The sequence below is a fragment of the Chiloscyllium plagiosum genome, unplaced genomic scaffold, assembly GCF_037043375.1.
Source record: "Chiloscyllium plagiosum isolate Xiang-an unplaced genomic scaffold, Cpla_swu_hap1 HiC_scaffold_4, whole genome shotgun sequence".
Lineage (NCBI taxonomy): Eukaryota > Metazoa > Chordata > Chondrichthyes > Orectolobiformes > Hemiscylliidae > Chiloscyllium > Chiloscyllium plagiosum.
Window position 1 is genome coordinate 46795916 of NW_028270142.1, and position 20237 is coordinate 46816152.

At 41.7% G+C, this 20237-nt stretch overlaps 1 protein-coding gene across 1 annotated transcript in view; it reads left to right on the forward strand.

The window, feature by feature from the left end:
- Positions 1–887: 887 nt before the first annotated feature.
- znf236 (zinc finger protein 236) overlaps positions 888–20237 on the forward strand; it is a 159325-nt gene continuing 139975 nt past the window's right edge. The window contains exon 1 of the mRNA XM_043688634.2: positions 888–1043. Coding sequence (XP_043544569.2) covers positions 995–1043 — 49 coding nt within the window. The 5' untranslated portion in view covers positions 888–994. The remainder of the gene's footprint in view (positions 1044–20237) is intronic.

The window sequence follows — 20237 nt, forward strand, 5'->3', positions numbered from 1 at the left end:
GGCAGGCTGAATGGACCAAATGGCTACTCCTGCCCCTGTTTATGTTATTTACTAACATAGTCAACGCAGAGTAGTGATTCTAGGGCTTGCACACCTCTAGCTACTGACAGATTTTGCTTTCTTTCATCCCTCTCAGTAAGGTGACATAGGTTCTCTATCCCCTAGGATAGCATTAATATTAATTTATAGTGACAAGACGACTTTATTCATGTAAACACAAGTCTGGAGGCCTTTTGGCACAATAATGATCCTGTCTTTTCAGCTGCAAGCAGGTTCAAGTGAGTTTTGATTGCCAAGGAAGGTGTTCAAAACACGGCTAAACAGGTTGAATATCAGTGTGCAAATTGTTCAAGCACAGGTCAGTTGGCAGGAGGTAAAAGCAGTATAGATTCCTGGTCTGCCACATCATGGAAGGATAACAGGGATGCAGAGTGAACAGATGCCCCTCGTTTTGAGGATCTGCCTTTCATGTTAGTTCTCAGGTCACCCCTATTCTGAGGGGTTCACCGTCACTAGACATATCCAAACGTCGGTTAAAGGGTGCATTTTGCCAGCATAGCTGTGAGTCTCTGAACGCAATGTAACACACCACCAATCTCATGCACTCGGTGTAAAAGTTGTACCTCCAGCCTCCCCCTCTGCACCGGTCGCCATTTTGCTTCCCCACCCTCCCCTCGGCCAAAGAAAAGGCAGGGTGTGGGAGAAACCCGAGCCGTGCGACATTAAAATATTAAAGCATGATGGCAAGGCCCATCACGGAGAACTGACGCGGGAGAAAATAATGGCAATCTCTCCCGCACGCCGGCTCCCTTAACTACCTTCTCGCTCGCTCCAACCCCGCTGCCTCTCCACCGGCCGCCATTTTGTCTCCTGCTCCCGCCCCCGATGCGCCGCCCGCGCGCAAGCCGCCGATCCCGCACTCACTCACACACAACACAATAATAACATATATAAATATCTCAAAGTTCAGGGTATAAACAGAGGGGGGAAAATAATGCCGCGAGGCCGACCTCCTAAAACAACGGTAAAGAACTCGGAGGCGGGTAAGTGGGCGACGTTTTATTCTGACATTTTTCTAACGAATTGTGTTGGAAGAGGGAGAGGCTTGAGGCCTGCTGCAGCCGGGGCCCCGGTCCCCGGTGATGAGGCCGGGGCGGGAGGGTAGCTCCTGTTGCTGGGGAGGGAGATGGCTGCAATATAGTCCCCGGATATTGTCCTCACACTCTCTCTCAGTCAGTCTGTGTGAGGGTAAGGAGGCGGAATGATATACCTATCTATCTATATCAATATGTAGTGTGTTTTTAAACCACCGCCGTCAATGGTTAAGAAGAAAATTAATCCCCCTCCCCTCACTGTCTCTGTTGTTATTAATACTAATGAACACAGCCTCTGAAGATTTGATCTAAGTGAGTGAATGTCCAGCTTTTGCATTTTAAGAAAAAGACAGTATTCGTGTTTAAAGCAACATGAAAATGGCCGCGTTTGCAAACTAAAAATAATTAAAAGAAAACTCTTCGTGCAAAATGCTGAGTTTTTGTTGGTACAAAATCAGGGATAAAACACAACCTCTCGCCCAGGTCTCCTTGTAGAATTATAGTCATATCACTCAGTGATTTAATAACTTTATTTTTGTCACATGTTTTTTGAAATAACAGTTGCTTTCCCCCGTCCTTCGTTTGTCTTCTCCCCTCCTCCCATTTGTTTCAGAAAATTCAGTTTTTGTCGGCTCTTTTTGAAATTAAGCAGATTATTTTCTCTGTCTCTTGACACTTCTCTCCCTGATGGTTTTGTTGTCCAGCTTTTATTGCCCCCCCCCCCTCAGTTGTCATAAAATCACTGCAAGTCGTGCAGCAAAAGTTAATGGGGAGAAAAACTGCAAGACTTTGCTGAGAAAGTTATATTTTTGAGAAGTGATTTCTGTTTTTTTTTAAAACGCATTTTTAATCTTTGCCCTGCATGGTTCATTCGTAATATTAATTGCCACAATTTACAGTAAAAAGCACAGGTTTTTATACTCTCGTGTTAGAGCTACTTGAAATTGAAAATATTAAATGTAAGTCAACAATCAACTTGTCATTTATTCCAAATAGAACATATAGTTGAACTGTTTTCATTGAGAACTTCTTTATTCACCTGTGTTTAGATTTGTTCTTGTAGTACAGGATAAATTGAGATCTCGCTTGATCACAGTAGGCCAGACTCGATTGGTTATTAATGAAGGGTTGAAGCTGAGCTTGCACTCTTTGTATTTAAACCTTATCCTGATGTGCTTGCCCTACCTATTATAATTCCATATCCAAAAGATGAAAGGGTGAGCAGGAGAACCTTCATGTTGTATTTCTTTGTTTCTGAGCGAACAATTGTGTTTGAAACTTGTTTTTGTGTTATACTGGGTTTAGCATTGCAATCTTCCTTCCCAACAAGTACCTCCTCTAGCTTACCAGTCCGTTTCATACTCTCCTCTTCAATACGGTCCCTCTCATTTGTAAATACTGAAGAAAAGTACTCATTCAAAATCTCTCCTATCTCTTCCGACTCAATACACAGTCTCCCACTACTGTCCTTGATCGGACCTACCCTCGTTCTCGTCATTCTCATGTTTCTCACAAATGCATAAAAGGCCTTGGGGTTATCCTTGATCCTACACGCCAAAGATTTTTCATGCCCTTTCTTAGCTCTCCTAATCCCTTTCTTCAGCTCCCTCCTGGCTATCCTGTATCCCTCCAACGCTCTGTCTGAACCTTGTTTCCTCAACCTTATGTAAGCCTCCTTCTACCTCTTCACTAGACATTCAACCTCCCTCGTCAACCAAAGTTCCCTTGGTGGTGGTGGTAGTGGTGGTAGATATGACTAGGCCTTTTTTTTTATCTTTTAGTTCAAAAAGTAGGGGAGTAGTCATCCTCATTCGGAAGAATCTTCCTTTTAAACTCTTAAGCCAGATAAAAGATGAATCTGGACGGTATATACTGATCAAAGCCTTAATAAATGGAGAGGACTATGGTATTTTGAATCTTTATTGCCCCCTGGCACACCCCTTCAAATTTGTAACAGAAGCATTCTCCAAGTTGATGGCTTTTGGGGTCTGCCATACAATTATAGGATGAGATTTTAATTGTATTATGGACCCAGACAGATAGGATACCCAAGAGTACTATGGGTATATCTCTTAGATCCAGACAATTGGCGGATCTGAATAAGGAGCTAGGGCTAGTAGATGTGTGGAGGTGTCTTCACCCCCAGGACAGAGACTTTACTTTCTATTCTAACCCACACAAGTGTCATACTAGAATTGATATGTTCTTTGCTCCCTTGACCGTTTTGAATTCCAAATTGTCCTACAAAATAGGTAACATAGCAATTTCTGATCATGCCCCAGTATATATGGAAGTTAAGACTAGAGACGATGGGACAGGCCCCTGACATTGGCGTATGGATTCCTTTTTAATGAAGGATAGCAAATTTATAAAGCATTTCTCTCAAGCACTCAAAATCTTTTTGGAAATTAATTTAGGTACGGCCAGTAACACGTCGACCATTAAGAAACAAAGAAATACAACATGATGTGGTAGACCATTAAGGCTTAGATTAGATTACTTAGTGTGGAAACAGGCCCTTCGGCCCAACAAGTCCACACCGACCCTTCGAAGAGCAACCCACAAAGACCCATTCCCCTACATTTACCCCTTCACCTAACACTACGGTAAATTTAATATAGCCAATTCACCTAACCTGCACATTTTTGGACTGTGGGAGGAAACTGGAGCACCCAGAGGAAACCCATGCAGACACGGGGAGAATGTGCAAACTCCATACAGACAGTTGTCTGAGGCAGGAATTGAACCCGGGTCTCTGGTGCTCTGAGACAGCAGTGCTGACCACTGTGCCATCGTGCCGCTTATGTGCAAGGTTTGATCACTTCATATTCCGCGACCCAGAAAAGACAAAAGGGAGAACTCGCTTGAGGCTCGCTTGAAGGCAGCTGGGCTCATGCCCGAAGTGTCGATTCTCCTGATCCTTGGATGCTGCCTGACCTGCTGCGCTTTTCCAGCAACACATTTTCAGCTATGTTGATAGGCCCTCTATTACTAAGTTACAAAGGATCACAGCCCTAAGGACAGCCTTGGATACCACACTTACCCAAACAGCAAAGAGGGAAATATTCTTTGCAAAGACTATATGAATATGGTGACAAGTCTGGCACATACCTAGTGTATCTTGCTAGGAAAAAAAAGCTCCTCAAGCTGTCACGTCCATTAGGAAAAGCGCTGATACTCTGATTTGTGATCGTGAAAGGATCAACACAGTCTTTAGAAAGTTCTGTTTTGAACTGTATAAATCACATGACTGTGAGGATAGAATTAAGAAGATGGAGTCTTTCTTTAAAAACTTTGCCTTTCTGGATTTAACCTCTGAGCAGGTGTCGATCCTGAACGCGCCCCTGGTAACCCAGCAATTAGACAACTTCAGAGTGGCAAAGCACCTGGACCAGATGGATTCCAGGTTGAATTTTATAAAGAATTCATAGGGAAGCTGGCTGGTCCACTTATAGACATGTATAATTACTCACACAGTCAAGGCTGTCTCCCGCCTTCATTGAGAGAAGCAAATATTTCTCTCGTTTTTAAAAAAGGAAAGACCCCATGCTAAATGTAGATTTTAAAATCCTTTCTAAAATGTTAGCAATAAGATTGGAGAGTCTTACCATATATCATAAAAGAGGACCAGACAGGGTTTATCAAGGGCCGTAGATCATCTAACAACATTAAAAGGGTCTTAAATATGATTCAAGTCTGTCAACAGGAAAGAATACCGGGGATAGTTGTCTCCTTGGATGCAGAGAAGGCATTTGATCGGGTTGAATGGTCCAATCTTTTTTACAGATTGGAAAGGTTTGGTGTTGGAGAGGTATTTTCTAAATGGATCTCAATGCTATACAGTGACTCCAAAGCAGCCATAATTACCAATGGTTTAGGTTCGGATAACTTCAGCGTGGGTAGGGGCTGTCGTCAGGGATGTCCTCTCTCACCAGTATTATTCACGCTAATAATTGAACCTCTACCAGAAGCTATAAGAACTCTTAACATAGTGGCTCTGAGGTTTGGTTTGGGTAAATATAAAATCACTGCCTATGCAGGTGATGTCCTCCTGTTTGTAAGTAATCCTCTGATATCCGTACCCTGCTTAATTCAAGTAATTAATCTATTTAGTACGTTCTCAGGCTACAAAATCAATTTTATGAAATCAGAGGCCATGCCATTGGGTGGTCTCGCTCGTATATCCAGTTTTCGGATGGATCTTGTTTTCCCTTTCGGTGGTCACTGGAGGGTTTTCTATACTTAGGTATTTTTATCACCCCAGTATTTGGTCAACTGTATGAAGCCAATTTTATGCACCTATGAGAGAAAATAAGGCAGGACCTTCAATGCTGGGGAGATCTCCCAATATCCTGGTTAGGCAGAGTAGCTCTAGTTAAAATGAATATTCTGTCTCTTTTCTCTTATATCCTATGAGAATGCTCCTCTGCTGTTGCTGAGACTGACGTTACGTAAACTACATGGCTGGCTTGGTTCCTTTATTTGGAATCATAGATGGTCCCTTATCAAATTAGAAAAGCTACAGCTTCCACAAGCAAGGGGAGGACTGCAGTTTCCAGACTTTAGGAGGTATCAGTTGAGCTCTCTATTAGGCTGTGTAGCCGATTGGGTCTCTTGTGACCAACAATCAATCTGGTTAGATATCGAGACCTCCCAAGCAAAGTGTCCCCTCATCAATCTTTTATTTGTAAATAAGATGACAGCGATTATGGACTATTGTAAAAACCCTATTGTATTAAATACAATTAAAGCCTGGAGGATAATGTGGGAAGATGAGGGTAACTTACAAAAAACCTCTCCTTATACTCCTATACTGGGAGCATGGGGTTTTCAGCTAGGGCAGACAGATGCTACATTTAAAACCTGGAGGTCCAGAGGTGTCTCTCATTTAGGGGGCCTGTTTGATCGGGAGGTTATGATGTCTTTTGAGTAGCTGCACAAGAAGTTTGGACTGCCTAATGGAGACCTTTTTCGGTATTTCCAAATATGAGATTATATGCAGAAGAAGACCACATTATTAGACAGTCCCTACAAATTGGATAGAGAGAAAAGAATGCAATGGCCAATGGGTCCACCCTCGGTCAGTACTCTTTATCACTCATTACGTAATGAGGTATCGAAAGACATGAAACGACTGTTTAAAATATGGAACCAGGAATTGGGGTTAGAAATCCCTTTAGAAATGTGGGAGGACATCTGGGAAAATGCCAGAAAGATCTCTATTTGGATTTGGATTTGGATGGGGATATGAATAGAAAGGGTTTGGAGGGATATGGGCAGGATGCTGGAAGGTGGGACTAGATTGGCTTGGGATGTGTGGACGGGTTGGACCGAAGGGTCTGTTTCCATGCTGTACATCTGTATGACTCTATGAACTCAAGCTATTCATTTAAAGATAATCCACAGGGCTCATATAGCACCAGGACGACTGGCAAAATTTAGGGTCGGAGCATCCCCAATGTGTCCTAAATGTAAAATAGAAGTGGGCACTCTCACGCACTGTTTATGGACATGTCACAAGATCTGCAAATATTGGGACAGAATAGCAAATGCTCTGACAGAAATCTTGGGAATGGAGATTGGATTGGATCCAGTGTCTCTTCTCCTGGGCTTTTCAAATCTGCCCTCCTTGGATGTGCACGGGAGGAAATTATTCTCCATTCTCTCTTTTTGTGCAAGGAAAAATATCTTAGTGAGTTGGGTAGCTGAGGGCCCTCCAGGACTTTTGAATTGGCATAGGTTAATCATGGAATCCATCCCCCTTGACTTCCTCACAAATATGGTGCACCAAAAAACTGAATTATTCTATAAAACATGGCAGCCCTTTTTGAACTATATAGACACAGATATTTCGGCTATATTGTCAAGGGCTTTTGTCTAGCTGTGGTCGTGGTTCTGGCTGGTCCGGGAGCCCCCCCAGCGGAGGAATCCCATATAAATATGGGTTTTATTATGATTTGATGTTAATCCATTTTGAGTACATATTTAATTATTACATAAAATATCTTACATTACTAGTAAGACATTATGCTTTGGTTGTTTGTAGGATAGATTAGTAGCTAGCTGTGTTTTTTTTCCTTTTTTTCTTTTGTGTTTTGGCTTTAATTTCTTTTTTATATATTTAATTGTATATTAGTGTTTATATTTGTTTGTATTATTTTGGAATTTGTAAAAAAAAAAGTTTAAAAAATCTCTTTTCTTTCAATAAAAATACCTATAAAAAGTGTGAAAGGGTACTTCCTTTCATACTAACAGAGTCTTTTATGATTTGTCTTGCATAAGGCTGCTAAATTATCCATAGTCATTAGTATTGCCAAGAACTGTTTGTAGCCCTTTTTTTAAAAAAAATCTACTTTCAGAAGTGAATATACAATGTACTTTATTTCACCACGTAATGAATAAGAATGCCCTAAAATGATTATTTCAGAGTAATTCTCTGCCGAATATTTAAATTTTAGATTTTTGAGTTAAAGAAATGCTGACATTGTGTTCAGCAAGGTACAAATGGAGCAATGAGGCTCTAGAAAGGAGAAAAATTGAAAGGTGCCCTGAAAGAAGTCTTCAAGATTTCAGAAGGGGTTGATAAGTTAGACATATAGAAGATATTTCCAGTTGTGCTAAAACCCCAATTAGGAACTTGCAGGATAGTAAGTTGTAAATCCAGAAAGGTATTCAGAAGCCCTTTGAACAAAGGGCTGCTTAACTGTGGAACATGTAATTTACTACAAAGAGTAGTTTAGCCAACTAGTACAGGCACAATTTAGTCACTTGGTAGTTTAGAACTTGTATTTTTGGAAAAAAAACAGCAGACATGTTAATGAAGCTTTTCATTTTGCAGCTATCAGAACATAGACAAGAATACCATATTTGAAAGGGAGCAACAAGTTATATTGCATACTTGTTCTCTTTTCAATGGCTACTTCTAAGGAACCCACTCCAATATTTCCTTAACATTTGAAATAAATCTATTTTTCTACTATCCTTCAGAGCCTAAGTACGCGAAGCAATATTAAGCATAAAGTGTCCTCATAACAATAAATACAAGCAGAAGAAATGTGTAGGAGGACATGGTGGTGGGGTTAGGTGAAAAAGGTTAGGACATGGAAGAAGTCTTGAGAGGAGCATTACTGCCAACATAAATCATATAGCCTGCTTTTGTGCTGTATATACTGTACCTACTCTAGGTTTTCATGATTCAGAGATGCCGGTGTTGGACTGGGGTGTACAAAGTTAAAAATCACACAACACCAGGTTATAGTCCAACAGGTTTAATTGGAAGCACACTAGCTTTCGGAGTGACGCTCATTCATCAGGTGATTCATCAGACAATCACCTGATGAAGGAGCGTCGCTCCGAAAGCTAGTGTGCTTCCAATTAAACCTGTTGGACTATAACCTGATGTTGTGTGATTTTTAACTAGGCTTGCATAGCCCTTAAAAGCTGTACTGTCAGATTGATGTGTCCTGAGTTTAGATTTTTGAAGTTGTTTCAATCCCTCCAGTTTTTGTACTGTTTAGTCTACAGTACTTGCACATTGATATTTGCCAAAGGGGATAAAATATTAGACGGGTACAGTTGTGTGGACAGCAGTGTCAACAACCTCTTAGAACCTTAGCAGTAGTCAGAACTTTTGATGAAGTTTTTTGTAAACTCTTCTTTTTCCTCAGGTCAGTCAGTCCATGCAATTTTTTGGGATGATTTGTTACACAAAGCTGCACAAGGTCAAAAAGATCATCATTAAAATGCTGGAATAACTGAGAGATCAGACATCAAGGGTGGGAAACATAATCTAAATATATGTTTCCTGACCTGAGCTTTTCCAGCACTTGCCCTTTACACTTCAGATTTTCAGAAACTTAAGTATTTTGCCCTTTTAAAGAGGTTTGAAACTAGAAATTTGTCCTAAAAAAAGTGAACTCTTTATATAGGAATTGAGACCATTGCCTAGGAGCAAAAGCAATCTGATGGTGGGCTCATTGTCCAAATACTTTGATAGAATTGTGTTTGGAAAGCACAGCAGGTCAGGCAGCATCCAAAGAACAGGATGCTGCCTGACCTGCTGCACTTTTCCAGCAACACATTTTCAGCTCTGATCTCCAGCATCTGCAATCCTCACTTTCTGCTAGACTTGTGCTTGGGTCAAACAACAATGCCTCTGACGAACGGGAATGTCTAGCCAATCTTGAGACAGACACTAAAACAATAAAAACAAAACTGCAAAATATACTATTTTATAATATAAACATTTAAAATTTCTCCTCTTCATATTTTTCTTTAATTCTTTTGAAACAAGTAGTCTGTGAAGACCTGGTGTGTTGTTCTGCATTATTTACTTCTGGTGCAGTCAGTGTCAATTCTAGGCCATGTCTTGATGCAAAATGTTTTAGGGCAAATTTGGAAGAGTGGTCTATGCTTGCAGCATATGAAATGAGGCCTGACACTCCTTTGGATTTAGTTTTAATTTTTTAAAAATTCATTTGTATGATGTGGATGTCACCGGCTGGGTCAGCATTTATTGTCCATAGTGAGTTGCCTGTGAGAAAGTGATGTTGAACTGCCTTCTTTAACTGCTGCAGGCCATGTGTTGTACGCAGACCCACAGCGATTTCATGGATATTGGCCTCAGACTTCAGAACAAAAGTGAAAAGTGCAATTCTGACAAAGCAATCACAAAAATGGTGGAGGTAGATTTTATCATGCTTTTTAAAGGGAAACTGTATAAGCATCTCAAAGAAAAAGAAATTGTGGTGGGGAAAGAGTTTGCGAGTGAGGCTAGCTAAATTGCTCTTTAAAAGAGTTAACATGGGCTGAATGACCATCTTCTGTGTAATCTTTCTATGGTTCTCTTGTCACCTATTGCCTTCAAGCTGGTGAAAAATGTGCCAATATGTTCAATATTTTCTGTTTTTAACTGACGTCTGAGGTTATTCTACAATGCACACTATTAGTGCTTACTATTTTACCTAAACTTGCAGTTAACCAACAGAATAACAAAGGGGCATACGTTAGGTACAGGGCAACCCCTCTATCCGTGGAATTGTTTTCCACTGTTTCTGTTACCCGTGGTTTACTGTGGCCTGAACATATAGGGAACCTTACGGAACCAGGGGGCTGCTGGGAAGGTAATTTTCCCATTTAAATGAATGGGGTCACTTCTATTCGTGGTTTTGGGCTTCCACAGTAGGTCTCAGAACGTATCCCCCATGAGTATCCCCCTGTATAGACAACTGGGATCAAATGAATCTCTTGAAGACTATAAAGGAAGTAGGAACATTTTTAAGAGGGTAAGCAGGAGGGCAAAATAGAGATAGCCTTGGCAGGTAAGGTTAAGGATAATCCAAAGAGATTCTGCAAGTACATTAAGAGCAACTAGGCAGACAATAGGCTCGTTAAAGGTCAATGAGATCGTCTACATGCGGAAACATATGCGGTGGGGAAGATACTACATACCGTATAAACTTGTGTACAGGTCGATTTCATATATTAGTTGATCCCTTATTTTTGGCCAAAAACTCTGGTATTTTTCATATACCTCATGTATACGTTGACCCTAGTTTGTTTTTTTAGGGGTCTCTTTCTGACCATATATGTAGCCTTAAAGGGTATGTTTTGATTCAAATGCAATACCTGTGTCATCAAGTGTTACGTGCACCAGTATATATTGGCGCAATGTGATTTTGAAATGGTTAAATTGAATGCTGATAACTATGTATACTGTGTGAGTGTATGTATATGTGTATAAAAATATATTATTCTAGGTAATCCAAGATGGACGATGGGAAAAATCTCTGGCGGTAACAGGCTGGTTTTTTGAGGTATTTTAGGTGTTGGAGGTGATTTCCTTGAATTCCAGGAGCATCAATTATTGTTTTACATGCTGTGGCATTGTTTTGAAACATTTGGAGAAAAAAAAAAGTCAAAACAACAGCACTTTTAAAAGGGAGAGGAACAGACAAAGGCAGCACACATGGTGAGGTCAGTGCAGGACAGAGAGAGAGAAAGAAACCCACACTGCTAACTGACACGGCAGTGAACCTGCACAGTTACTACCTTAGCCGTTCGAATTCATGTATCGCTGGACATCGGAGTGCATCTGGGAAAATTAACAAACGGTGAAATTCACAACTGATCTTGAACTGTTTGGGAGAGGTCATAGCACCGAACCCGATAAGTGAATATTTTAAAGTGTGGCCTTGCAGTAAGTCTGCAGTAGTGAGTAGAGTGCATTCTTTCTTGATTTTATATATTTTATTGAGATATGTCTCTTGATTAAAGTTAAAATATAAGCCATAAGTATTAATTTAACTCTGAGCAGTATTTTGTAGAGGAATAAGACGGTGCTATTTTCTGGGTCTGTAGATTGTGAAGGAGCAAAAATGGCCTTTAGTAGTGACATACTCTTAGAGTCATAGAGATATACTGCATGGAAACAGACCCTTTGGTCCAACCTGTCCATGCCGACCAGATATCCCAATCCAATCTATGCAAGGACTGCACAAAATACTACATAGGACAAACAGGAAGACAGCTAATGTTGCAATTGTACCTGCCTCCACCACATCCCCTGGCAGCTCATTTCATACATGTACCTCCCTCTACGTGAAAAGTTGCCCCTTAGGTCTGTTGTATATCTTTTCCCTCACCCTAAACCTATGCCGTCTAGTTCTGGACTCCCTGACCCCAGGGAAAAGACTTTGTCTGTTTATCCTATCCATGCCCCTCATAATTTTGAAAACCTCTATAAGGTCACCCCTCAGCCTCCGACGCTCCAGGGAAAACAGCCCCAGCCTGTTCAGCCTCTCCCTATAGCTCAAATCCTCCAACCCTAGCAATATCCTTGTAAATCTCCTCTTGTTGGATTTGGGAATTTAGGGAGAGTTTATTGGTTACTGAGGATTATATCTGCAATAAATGCCGTTGGTTGCGAATCCTATCGGATCAAATGGATCTGTTAGAGAGACAGAGGCAATGAGGAATTAACAAGAGCAAGGGGATGTGATGGATGGCTGTTCTAGGAAAGGAAAAAAGTTGCAGATACAGACACATAATTGAATTAACTCCAGGAAAGGTAAGAGAGGTAGGCAGTTAGTGCAGGAATCTTCTGTGGCTATCCCCATTTCAAACAAGTATGCTGATTTGGAAAATGTAGGGGATGATGGATTCTCAGGGGAATGTAGCAAGAGCAGACAAATTTCTGGTATCGAGACTGGCTCTAATGCAATGAGGGGTATGTCAGGTTGCAAGAGATCAATTGTGTTAGGGGACTCTCTAGTCCGAGGCACAGACAGACTGTGTGGCCAGCAGCAGAAAATCAGAATGGTGGGTTGCCTCCCTGGTGCCAGGATCAAGGATGTCTCCGAGAGGGTGCAGAACGTTCTCACGGGGGAGAGGTCATTGGAATCAATGACCTAGGAAGGGAAAAGGATGAGATTCTGAAGGGAGACTATAGAGAGTTAGACAGGAGTTTAATTACTTGAGAGGAGTAATATCTGGATTACTCATGGTGTTACGAGCTAGTGAGGGTAGTAATAGGATAGAGCAGACGAATGCATGTGTGGGAGAAGGATTCACATTTTTGGATCATTGGACTCTCTTCTGGGGCAGAAGTGACCTGTACAAGAAGGACAATTGCACCTGAATTGGAAGGGGGCTAACATACTGGTAAGGAGATTTGCAAAAGCTGCTCAGGAGGATTTAAACTAGTAAGGGGGAACCCAGGGAGATAGTGAGGAAAGAAATCAATCTGAGACTGGTACAGTTGAGAACAGAAGCAATTCAAACAGTCAGGGCAGGTAGGGACAAAGCAGAGAACAAGGTAGGACAGATAAATTAAATTGCATTTATTTCAATGCAAGAGACCTAAGAGGGAAGGCAGATAAACTCAGGGCATAATTAAGAACATGGGGCTGGGATATTATAGCAGTTACGGAAACGTGGCTCAGGGATGGACAGGACTGGCAGTTTAATGTTCCAGAATACAAATGCTACAGGAACAACAGAAAGGGAAGCAGAGAGGAGGGGAAGAGGCATTTTTGTTAAGGGATAGCTGTTGTGGTTCTGTTCGCCGAGCTGGGAATTTGTGTTGTCCCCTGTCTAGGTGACATCCTCAGTGCTTGGGAGCCTTCTGTGATGTTTCCTCTGGCATTTATAGTGGTTTGTCTCTGCCGCTTCCGGTTGTCAGTTCCAGCTGTCCTTTGCAGTGGTCGGTATATTGGGTCCAGGTCGCTGTGCTTATTGATTGAATCTGTGGATGAGTGCCATGCCTCTAGGAATTCCCTGGCTGTTCTCTGTTTGGCTTGTCCTATAATAGTAGTGTTGTCCTAGTCGAACTCCTGTTGCTCGTCATCTGCATGTGTGGCTACTAAGGATAGCTGGTCGTGTTGTTTCGTGGCTAGTTGGTGTTCATGGATGCGGATCATTAGTTGTCTTCCTGTTTGTCCTATGTAGTGTTTTGTGCAGTCCTTGCATGGGACTTTGTACACTACATTGGTTTTGCTCATGCTGGGTATCGGGTCCTTCGTTCTGGTGAGTTGTCTGAGAGTGGCTGTTGGTTTGTGTGCTGTTATGAGTCCTAGTGGTCGCAGTAGTCTGGCTGTCAGTTCGGAAATGCTCTTGATGTATGGTAGTGTGGCTAGTCCTTTGGGTTGCGGCATGTCCTCGTTCCGTTTGTCTTTCCCTTAGGTATCTGTTGATGAAGTTGCGCGGGTATCTGTTTTTGGCGAATACATTGTAGAGGTGTTCTTCTTCCTCTTTTTGCAGTTCTGGTGTACTGCAGTGTGTTGTGGCCCTTTTGAACAGTGTCTTGATGCAACTTCTTTTGTGTGCGTTGGGGTGGTTGCTTTCGTAGTTCAGGACTTGATCTGTGTGTGTGGCTTTCCTGTATACCTTTGTGGTGAATTCTCCGTTAGGTGTTCTCTGTACCATCACGTCTAGGAATGGGAGTTGGTTGTCCTTTTTCTTCCTGTCTAGTGAATCGGATTCCTATGAGCGTGGCGTTGATGATCCGGTGTGTGTTCTCTATTTCTGTGTTTTTAATGATTACAAAGGTGTCATCCACATATCTGACCCAGTGTTTGGGTTGAATTTGCGGTAAGACTGTTTGTTCTAATCTTTGTATTACTGCTTCTGCTATGGGTGAGATGGGTGAGGTACAGAAAACGACTAACGGAGAATTCACCACAAAGGTATACAGGAAAGCCACACACACAGACCAAGTCCTGAACTACGAAAGCAACCACCCCAACGCACACAAAAGAAGTTGCATCAAGACACTGTTCAAAAGGGCCACAACACACTGCAGTACACCAAAACTGCAAAAAGAGGAAGAAGAACACCTCTACAATGTATTCGCCAAAAACAGATACCCGCGCAACTTCATCAACAGATACCTAAGGGAAAGACAAACGGAACGAGGACATGCCGCAACCCAAAGGACTAGCCACACTACCATACATCAAGAGCATTTCCGAACTGACAGCCAGACTACTGCGACCACTAGGACTCATAACAGCACACAAACCAACAGCCACTCTCAGACAACTCACCAGAACGAAGGACCCGATATCCAACATGAGCAATGTAGTGTACAAAGTCCCATGCAAGGACTGCACAAAATACTACATAGGACAAACAGGAAGACAGCTAATGATCCGCATCCATGAACACCAACTAGCCACGAAACGAGACGACCAGCTATCCTTAGTAGTCACACACGCAGATGACGAGCAACATGACTTCGACTGGGACAACACTACTATTATAGGACAGGGCAAACAGAGAACAGCCAGGGAATTCCTAGAGGCATGGCACTCATCCACAGATTCAATCAATAAGCACATCGACCTGGACCCAATATACCGACCACTGCAAAGGACAGCTGGAACTGACAACCAGAAGCGGCAGAGACAAACCAGTATAAATGTCGGAGGAAAGATCACAGAAGCGCTTCACAGGAGGCTCCCAAGCACTGAGGATGTCACCTAGACGGGATGAAACGTCTGCAACACAAATTCCCAGCTTGGCGAACAGAACTACAACAACGAGCACCCGAGCTACAAATCTTCTTACAAACTTTGAATAAGGGATAGCATTACAGCTGTACTGAGGGAGGATATTTCCAGAAATACATCCAGGCAAGTTATTTGAGTGGAACTGAGAAATAAAAAAAAGGGATGATCACCTTATTTGGATTGTATTATAGAGCCCCTAATAGTCAGTGGGAAATTGATACACAGATTTGTAAGGCGATCTCGGTTATCTGTAAGAATAATACGGTGGTTATGGCCAGGGATTTTAACTTTCCAAACATAGACTGGGACTGCTGTACTGTTAAGGGTTTAGATGGAGAGGAACTTAAGTGTGTACAAGAAAGTTTTCTGAGTCAGCATGTGGATGTACCGACTAGAGAAGGTGCAAAACTTGATCTATTCTTGGGAAATAAAGCAGGGCAGGTGACTGAGGTGTTGGTGGGGGAGCACTTTGGAGCCAGTGACCATAATCTTATTAGTTTTAAAATATTGATGAAAAAGTATAGACCAGATCTAAAAGTTGATGTTCTAAATTGAAGGAAGGCTAATTTTGATGGTATTAGGCAAGAACTTTCAAAAGCTGATTGGAGGCAGATGTTCACAGATAAAGAGATGGCTGGAAAATGGGAAACCTTCAGAAATGAGATAAAAGAATCCTGAGACTGTATATTCCTATTAGGGTGAAAGGAAAGGCTGGTAGGTATAGGGAATGCTGGATGATGAGAGAAATTGAGGTTTTGGTTAAGAAAAAGAAGAAAGTATATGTCATGTATAGACAAGATAGATCGAATGAATCTTAAGAGTATGCAGACAGTAGGAGTATACTTAAGAGGGAAATCAGGTGGGCAAATAGGGAACATGAGATAACTTTCGCAAATAGAGTTAAGGAGAATCCAAAGGGCTTTTACAAATACCTTTAAGGATGAAAGGGTAACTACGGAGAGAATAGGGCTTCTCAAAGATTAGCATGGCAGCCTTTGTATGCAACCGCAGTAGATGGGGGAGATACTAAAGGAGTATTTTGCATCAGTGTTATCTGTAGAAAAGGACATGGAAGATGTAGCATGTGGGGAAATAGATGGTGACATCTTGAAAAATATCAATATTACAGAGGAAGTGCTGGATGTCTTGAAATGGGTAAAGGTGGATAAATCCCCAGGCCCTGATCAGGTGTACCCTAGAACTCTGTGAGAAGCTAGGGAAGTGATTGCTGGGCCCCTTGCTAAGATATTTCTTTCATTGATAGTCACAGGTGAGGTGCCGGAAGACTGGAGTTTGGTTAACGTGGTGCCACTGATTAAGAAGGGTGGTAAGGACAAGCCAAGGACTATAGACCTGTGAGCCTGACGAGAATTGATGAGGGCAGAGCGGTGGACGTAAGGTGTTTGACAAGGTTCCCCATGGGAGACTGGTTAGCAAGGTTAGATCTCATGAATTCAGGGAGAACTAGCCATTTGGATACAGAACTGTGACCAGTGGAGTGCCTCAAGGATCGTTGCTGAGTCCACTACTTTTCGTCATTTATATAATGATTTAAGTGTGAGCATAAGAGGTATAGTTAGTAAGTTTGCAGGTGACACCAAAAATGGAGGTATGGTGGACAGTGAAGAAGATTACCTCAGATTGTAACAGGATCTTGATCAGATGGGCTAATGGGCTGAGAAGTGGCAGATGGAGTTTAATTCAAGTAAATGCAAGGTGCTGCATTTTGGGAAAGCACATCTTAGCAGGATTTATACACTTTTTATATATTATTTATATATAGTAAGGTCCTAGGGAGTGTTGCTGAACAAAGAGACCTTAGAGTGCAGATCGTAGCTCCTTGAAAGAGGAGTTGCAGGTAAATAGGATAGTGAAGAAGGTGTTTAGTATGCTTTCCTTTATTGGTCAGAGTATTGAGTACAGGAGTTGGGAGGTCATGTTACATCTGTCCAGGACATTGGTTAGGCCACTGATGGAATATTGCTTGCAATTCTGGTCTCCTTCCTATTAGAAGGATGAACTTGAAAGGGTTCAGAAAAGATTTACAAGGATGTTGTTATGGTTGGAAGATTTGAGCTATAGTGAGAGGTTTAATAGGCGGAGTATCGGAGGCTGAGGGGTGACCTTATAGCGGTTTACAAAATCATGAGGGACATGGATAGGATAAATAGAAAAGGTCTCTTCTCTGCAGTGGGGGAGTCCAGAACTAGAGGGCATACATTTAGGGTGAGAGGGGAAAGATAGGGCAACTTTTTCACACTGTGTTGTGTGTGGAATAAGCTGCCAGAGGAAGTGGTGGAGGCTAGTACAATTGCAACATTTAAAAGGCATCTGGATGGGTATATGAATAGGAGGGTTTGGAGGAATATGGGCTGGTCAGCCAGGGCATGTTGGACCGAAGGGTCTGTTTCCATGCTGTACAAGTCTATGATTCTATATATTTGACCTGTGCATGCAAATAGCTTGTCTTCCCGCTGTTGCCTCAGTTTCTTAGAAGTAGATATCGTGTACATTTGTGCTCTGAACTTATTGTAAAACTCCCAAATTTTTCTGCCAAAATGGCATCACGAAGAAACAAGTGTACAGCACAGTTTAAACTAAAAGTGACAGAAGTTGCAGAGAGGAGTTGCAAGGGAGCTTTGTGTAGTTGAAAAGCTTGTTCAAAATTGGAGGAAAAAAAGCCACGCAGTTAAAGGCTATGCCAAAACAGAATTATGTCAACCGGGGAAAACTGAGCAAATGGCCGCAACCAGAAGAAAAAAATTGCTGACTGGATAATTCAGTAACATCAGAATGAAAGCATAGTGATTCGACAATGTGAAAGAATATGCGCCAAAAACGAAGCAAAAAAGATGGATTCAGCGATTTCAAAGTCAGTGCTGGATGGTGCAGTAGGTTAATGAAAAGATATGATTCAGACGGAAAACCAAGATTGCCTAACAGCTACCAGCAGCACTTAATGACAAGTTAATTGGGTTCCAATGCTTTGTAATCCAGAAGTCGGAAGAAAAGTGGGTACAGGCTCTCACGCATCTGCAATATGGATGGAACCCCAATGAACTTTGGTATGCCAGGGAACACAACTGTGGACCAGATCGGAGCAAAAATACTTTTGGTAAGAATACTAGCCATGAAAGGAGTCGATTCACTGTGGTACTTGGTGGTATGGCAGATGGAACAAAGTTAAAGCCTATGGATATTTTTAAGCAGAAAACTGTCCACACAGAAACTTCCGAAAGGCGTTGTTGTCCTCATCTCTGAAAAGGGTGGATGAATGAAGGTGGCTGCAAGACTTTGATTAGGGAGGTCTGGAATATGCGACCAGGTGGACTTAGAAAGAAAAAAAGTGTTATCAGTAAACTTCAAACTAACAATACCGACATTGCAATGATTCCTGGAGGCCTTACAAGCCTGGTGCAGCTACTGGATGTTAGCATCAATAAATTTTAAGGATTTAGTATGGAAGAACTGGGACACTTGGATACAAGAAGGAGAAAAAAGCTTCACTATGGGTGGCAACATGCGTGCTCGGTTACTTGCAACTGTATGTGAGTGGATTGTTGAGTCCTAGAAGGCGATGAAAACTGGAATTATTGTGAAAGCCTTCAAAAATGTGAAATTTCTAATGCTTTAGATGATACGGAGGCTGACTATATTTATGGTCAGATGGAAGTAATGACAAATCATTTGATCCTTTTGAGAGTGCAGGTGAAGATGATCCATACGACGATATGCTTGACCCAGATGACCGGAATGAGTTATTCAGTGGTGCAACTGATGAGGGCAGTGAATTTAAAGGATTCCAATGGACTTTTGCATGTATCGGTAACTTTTTGTTTTCAGCAGCTATCCCATAATATTTGTTTTTTTCTGTGAATATCAGTTTTTTTTTATGTCAAGTGTTTATCAAATATTATTAAGTTTCATGAGATTTTTCCAATAAAATACTATGTCAACATTTGTGTAGACCTACATGCACTTTACAGTACTGGTAACTGGAATACGGTACAATAGTACTGTTCTACGGTAACAGGCAGAATGGAGATAGTTATTTTGAAGATAAATATTTAATAATGGCCATAATTCATTTTTCCTTTTGTTTATTGTTTTGTATAGAGAGCCAAGCATGAATTCCATCCCCTCAAACAATACCTCATGCATAAGTTGACCCCCTAATTTCAAAACTTGACCTATGTACGAGTATATACAGTAAATATTTTCAGTTTTTACTGTGGAGAAGACATGTGGGCTAGAGAACTCTTGGAAATAAGTACAGTAGAGCCCTCCGTATCCGCTGATTCTGTTTATGTGGTTTCAGTTATCTGTGGCTTACCATGGTCTGAAAATATTACATAGAACATTCTAGAAGTAATTCCAGGAGGCTGCCAAGGAGGTACGTTTCCCATTTAAATGATAGAGTTCACTACAATCTGCGATTTCGGGCATCTGCAGTAGGTCTTGGAATGTATCAACCGCGAATATGTATTGATATCTTTAAAACAGTGCACATTACAGAACAGGTGGTGCTGGAGATCTTAAAAAAGTAAGTGAATAAATCTCTGGGACCTGATCAAGTGTATCCCAGAATGTTGTGGGAAATTATGGAAGTAATTGTGGGGCTCCCAGCAAACATAATTGTATCATCTGTGGCCATGAATGAGGTTCCGGAGCGTGGCTAATGTTGTGCCCTTATTCAAGGCAGGCTGGAACAAGAAACCTGGGAACAATAGAGTGGTGAGCCTTACATAAGTGGTGTGTAAATTGTTGGTGGGCCTTCTGAGAGAGAAGATTTGCATGCATTTGGAGAAGCAAGGAGTGATTAGCGATAGTCAGCATGGCTTTGTGTCTCACAAACTTCACTGAGTTTTTTGAGGATGTAACCAAAATTATTGATGAGGACAGAGCAGTAGACGTGGGTGACGTGCACCCTTGTAAAGTCTTTGACAAGATTCTGTATGGTAGGCTGATTGGTAAAGTTAGATCACATGGGATTCAGAGAGAGCTTGCCAATTGGATACAAAATTGGTTTGGCAATAGGAGACAGAGTGGTGGTGGAGGGTTATTTATCAGGCTGGAGGGCAGTGATCAATGGTGATCTGTAGGGATCAGTGCTGAGTCCACTGTTGTTATTTTT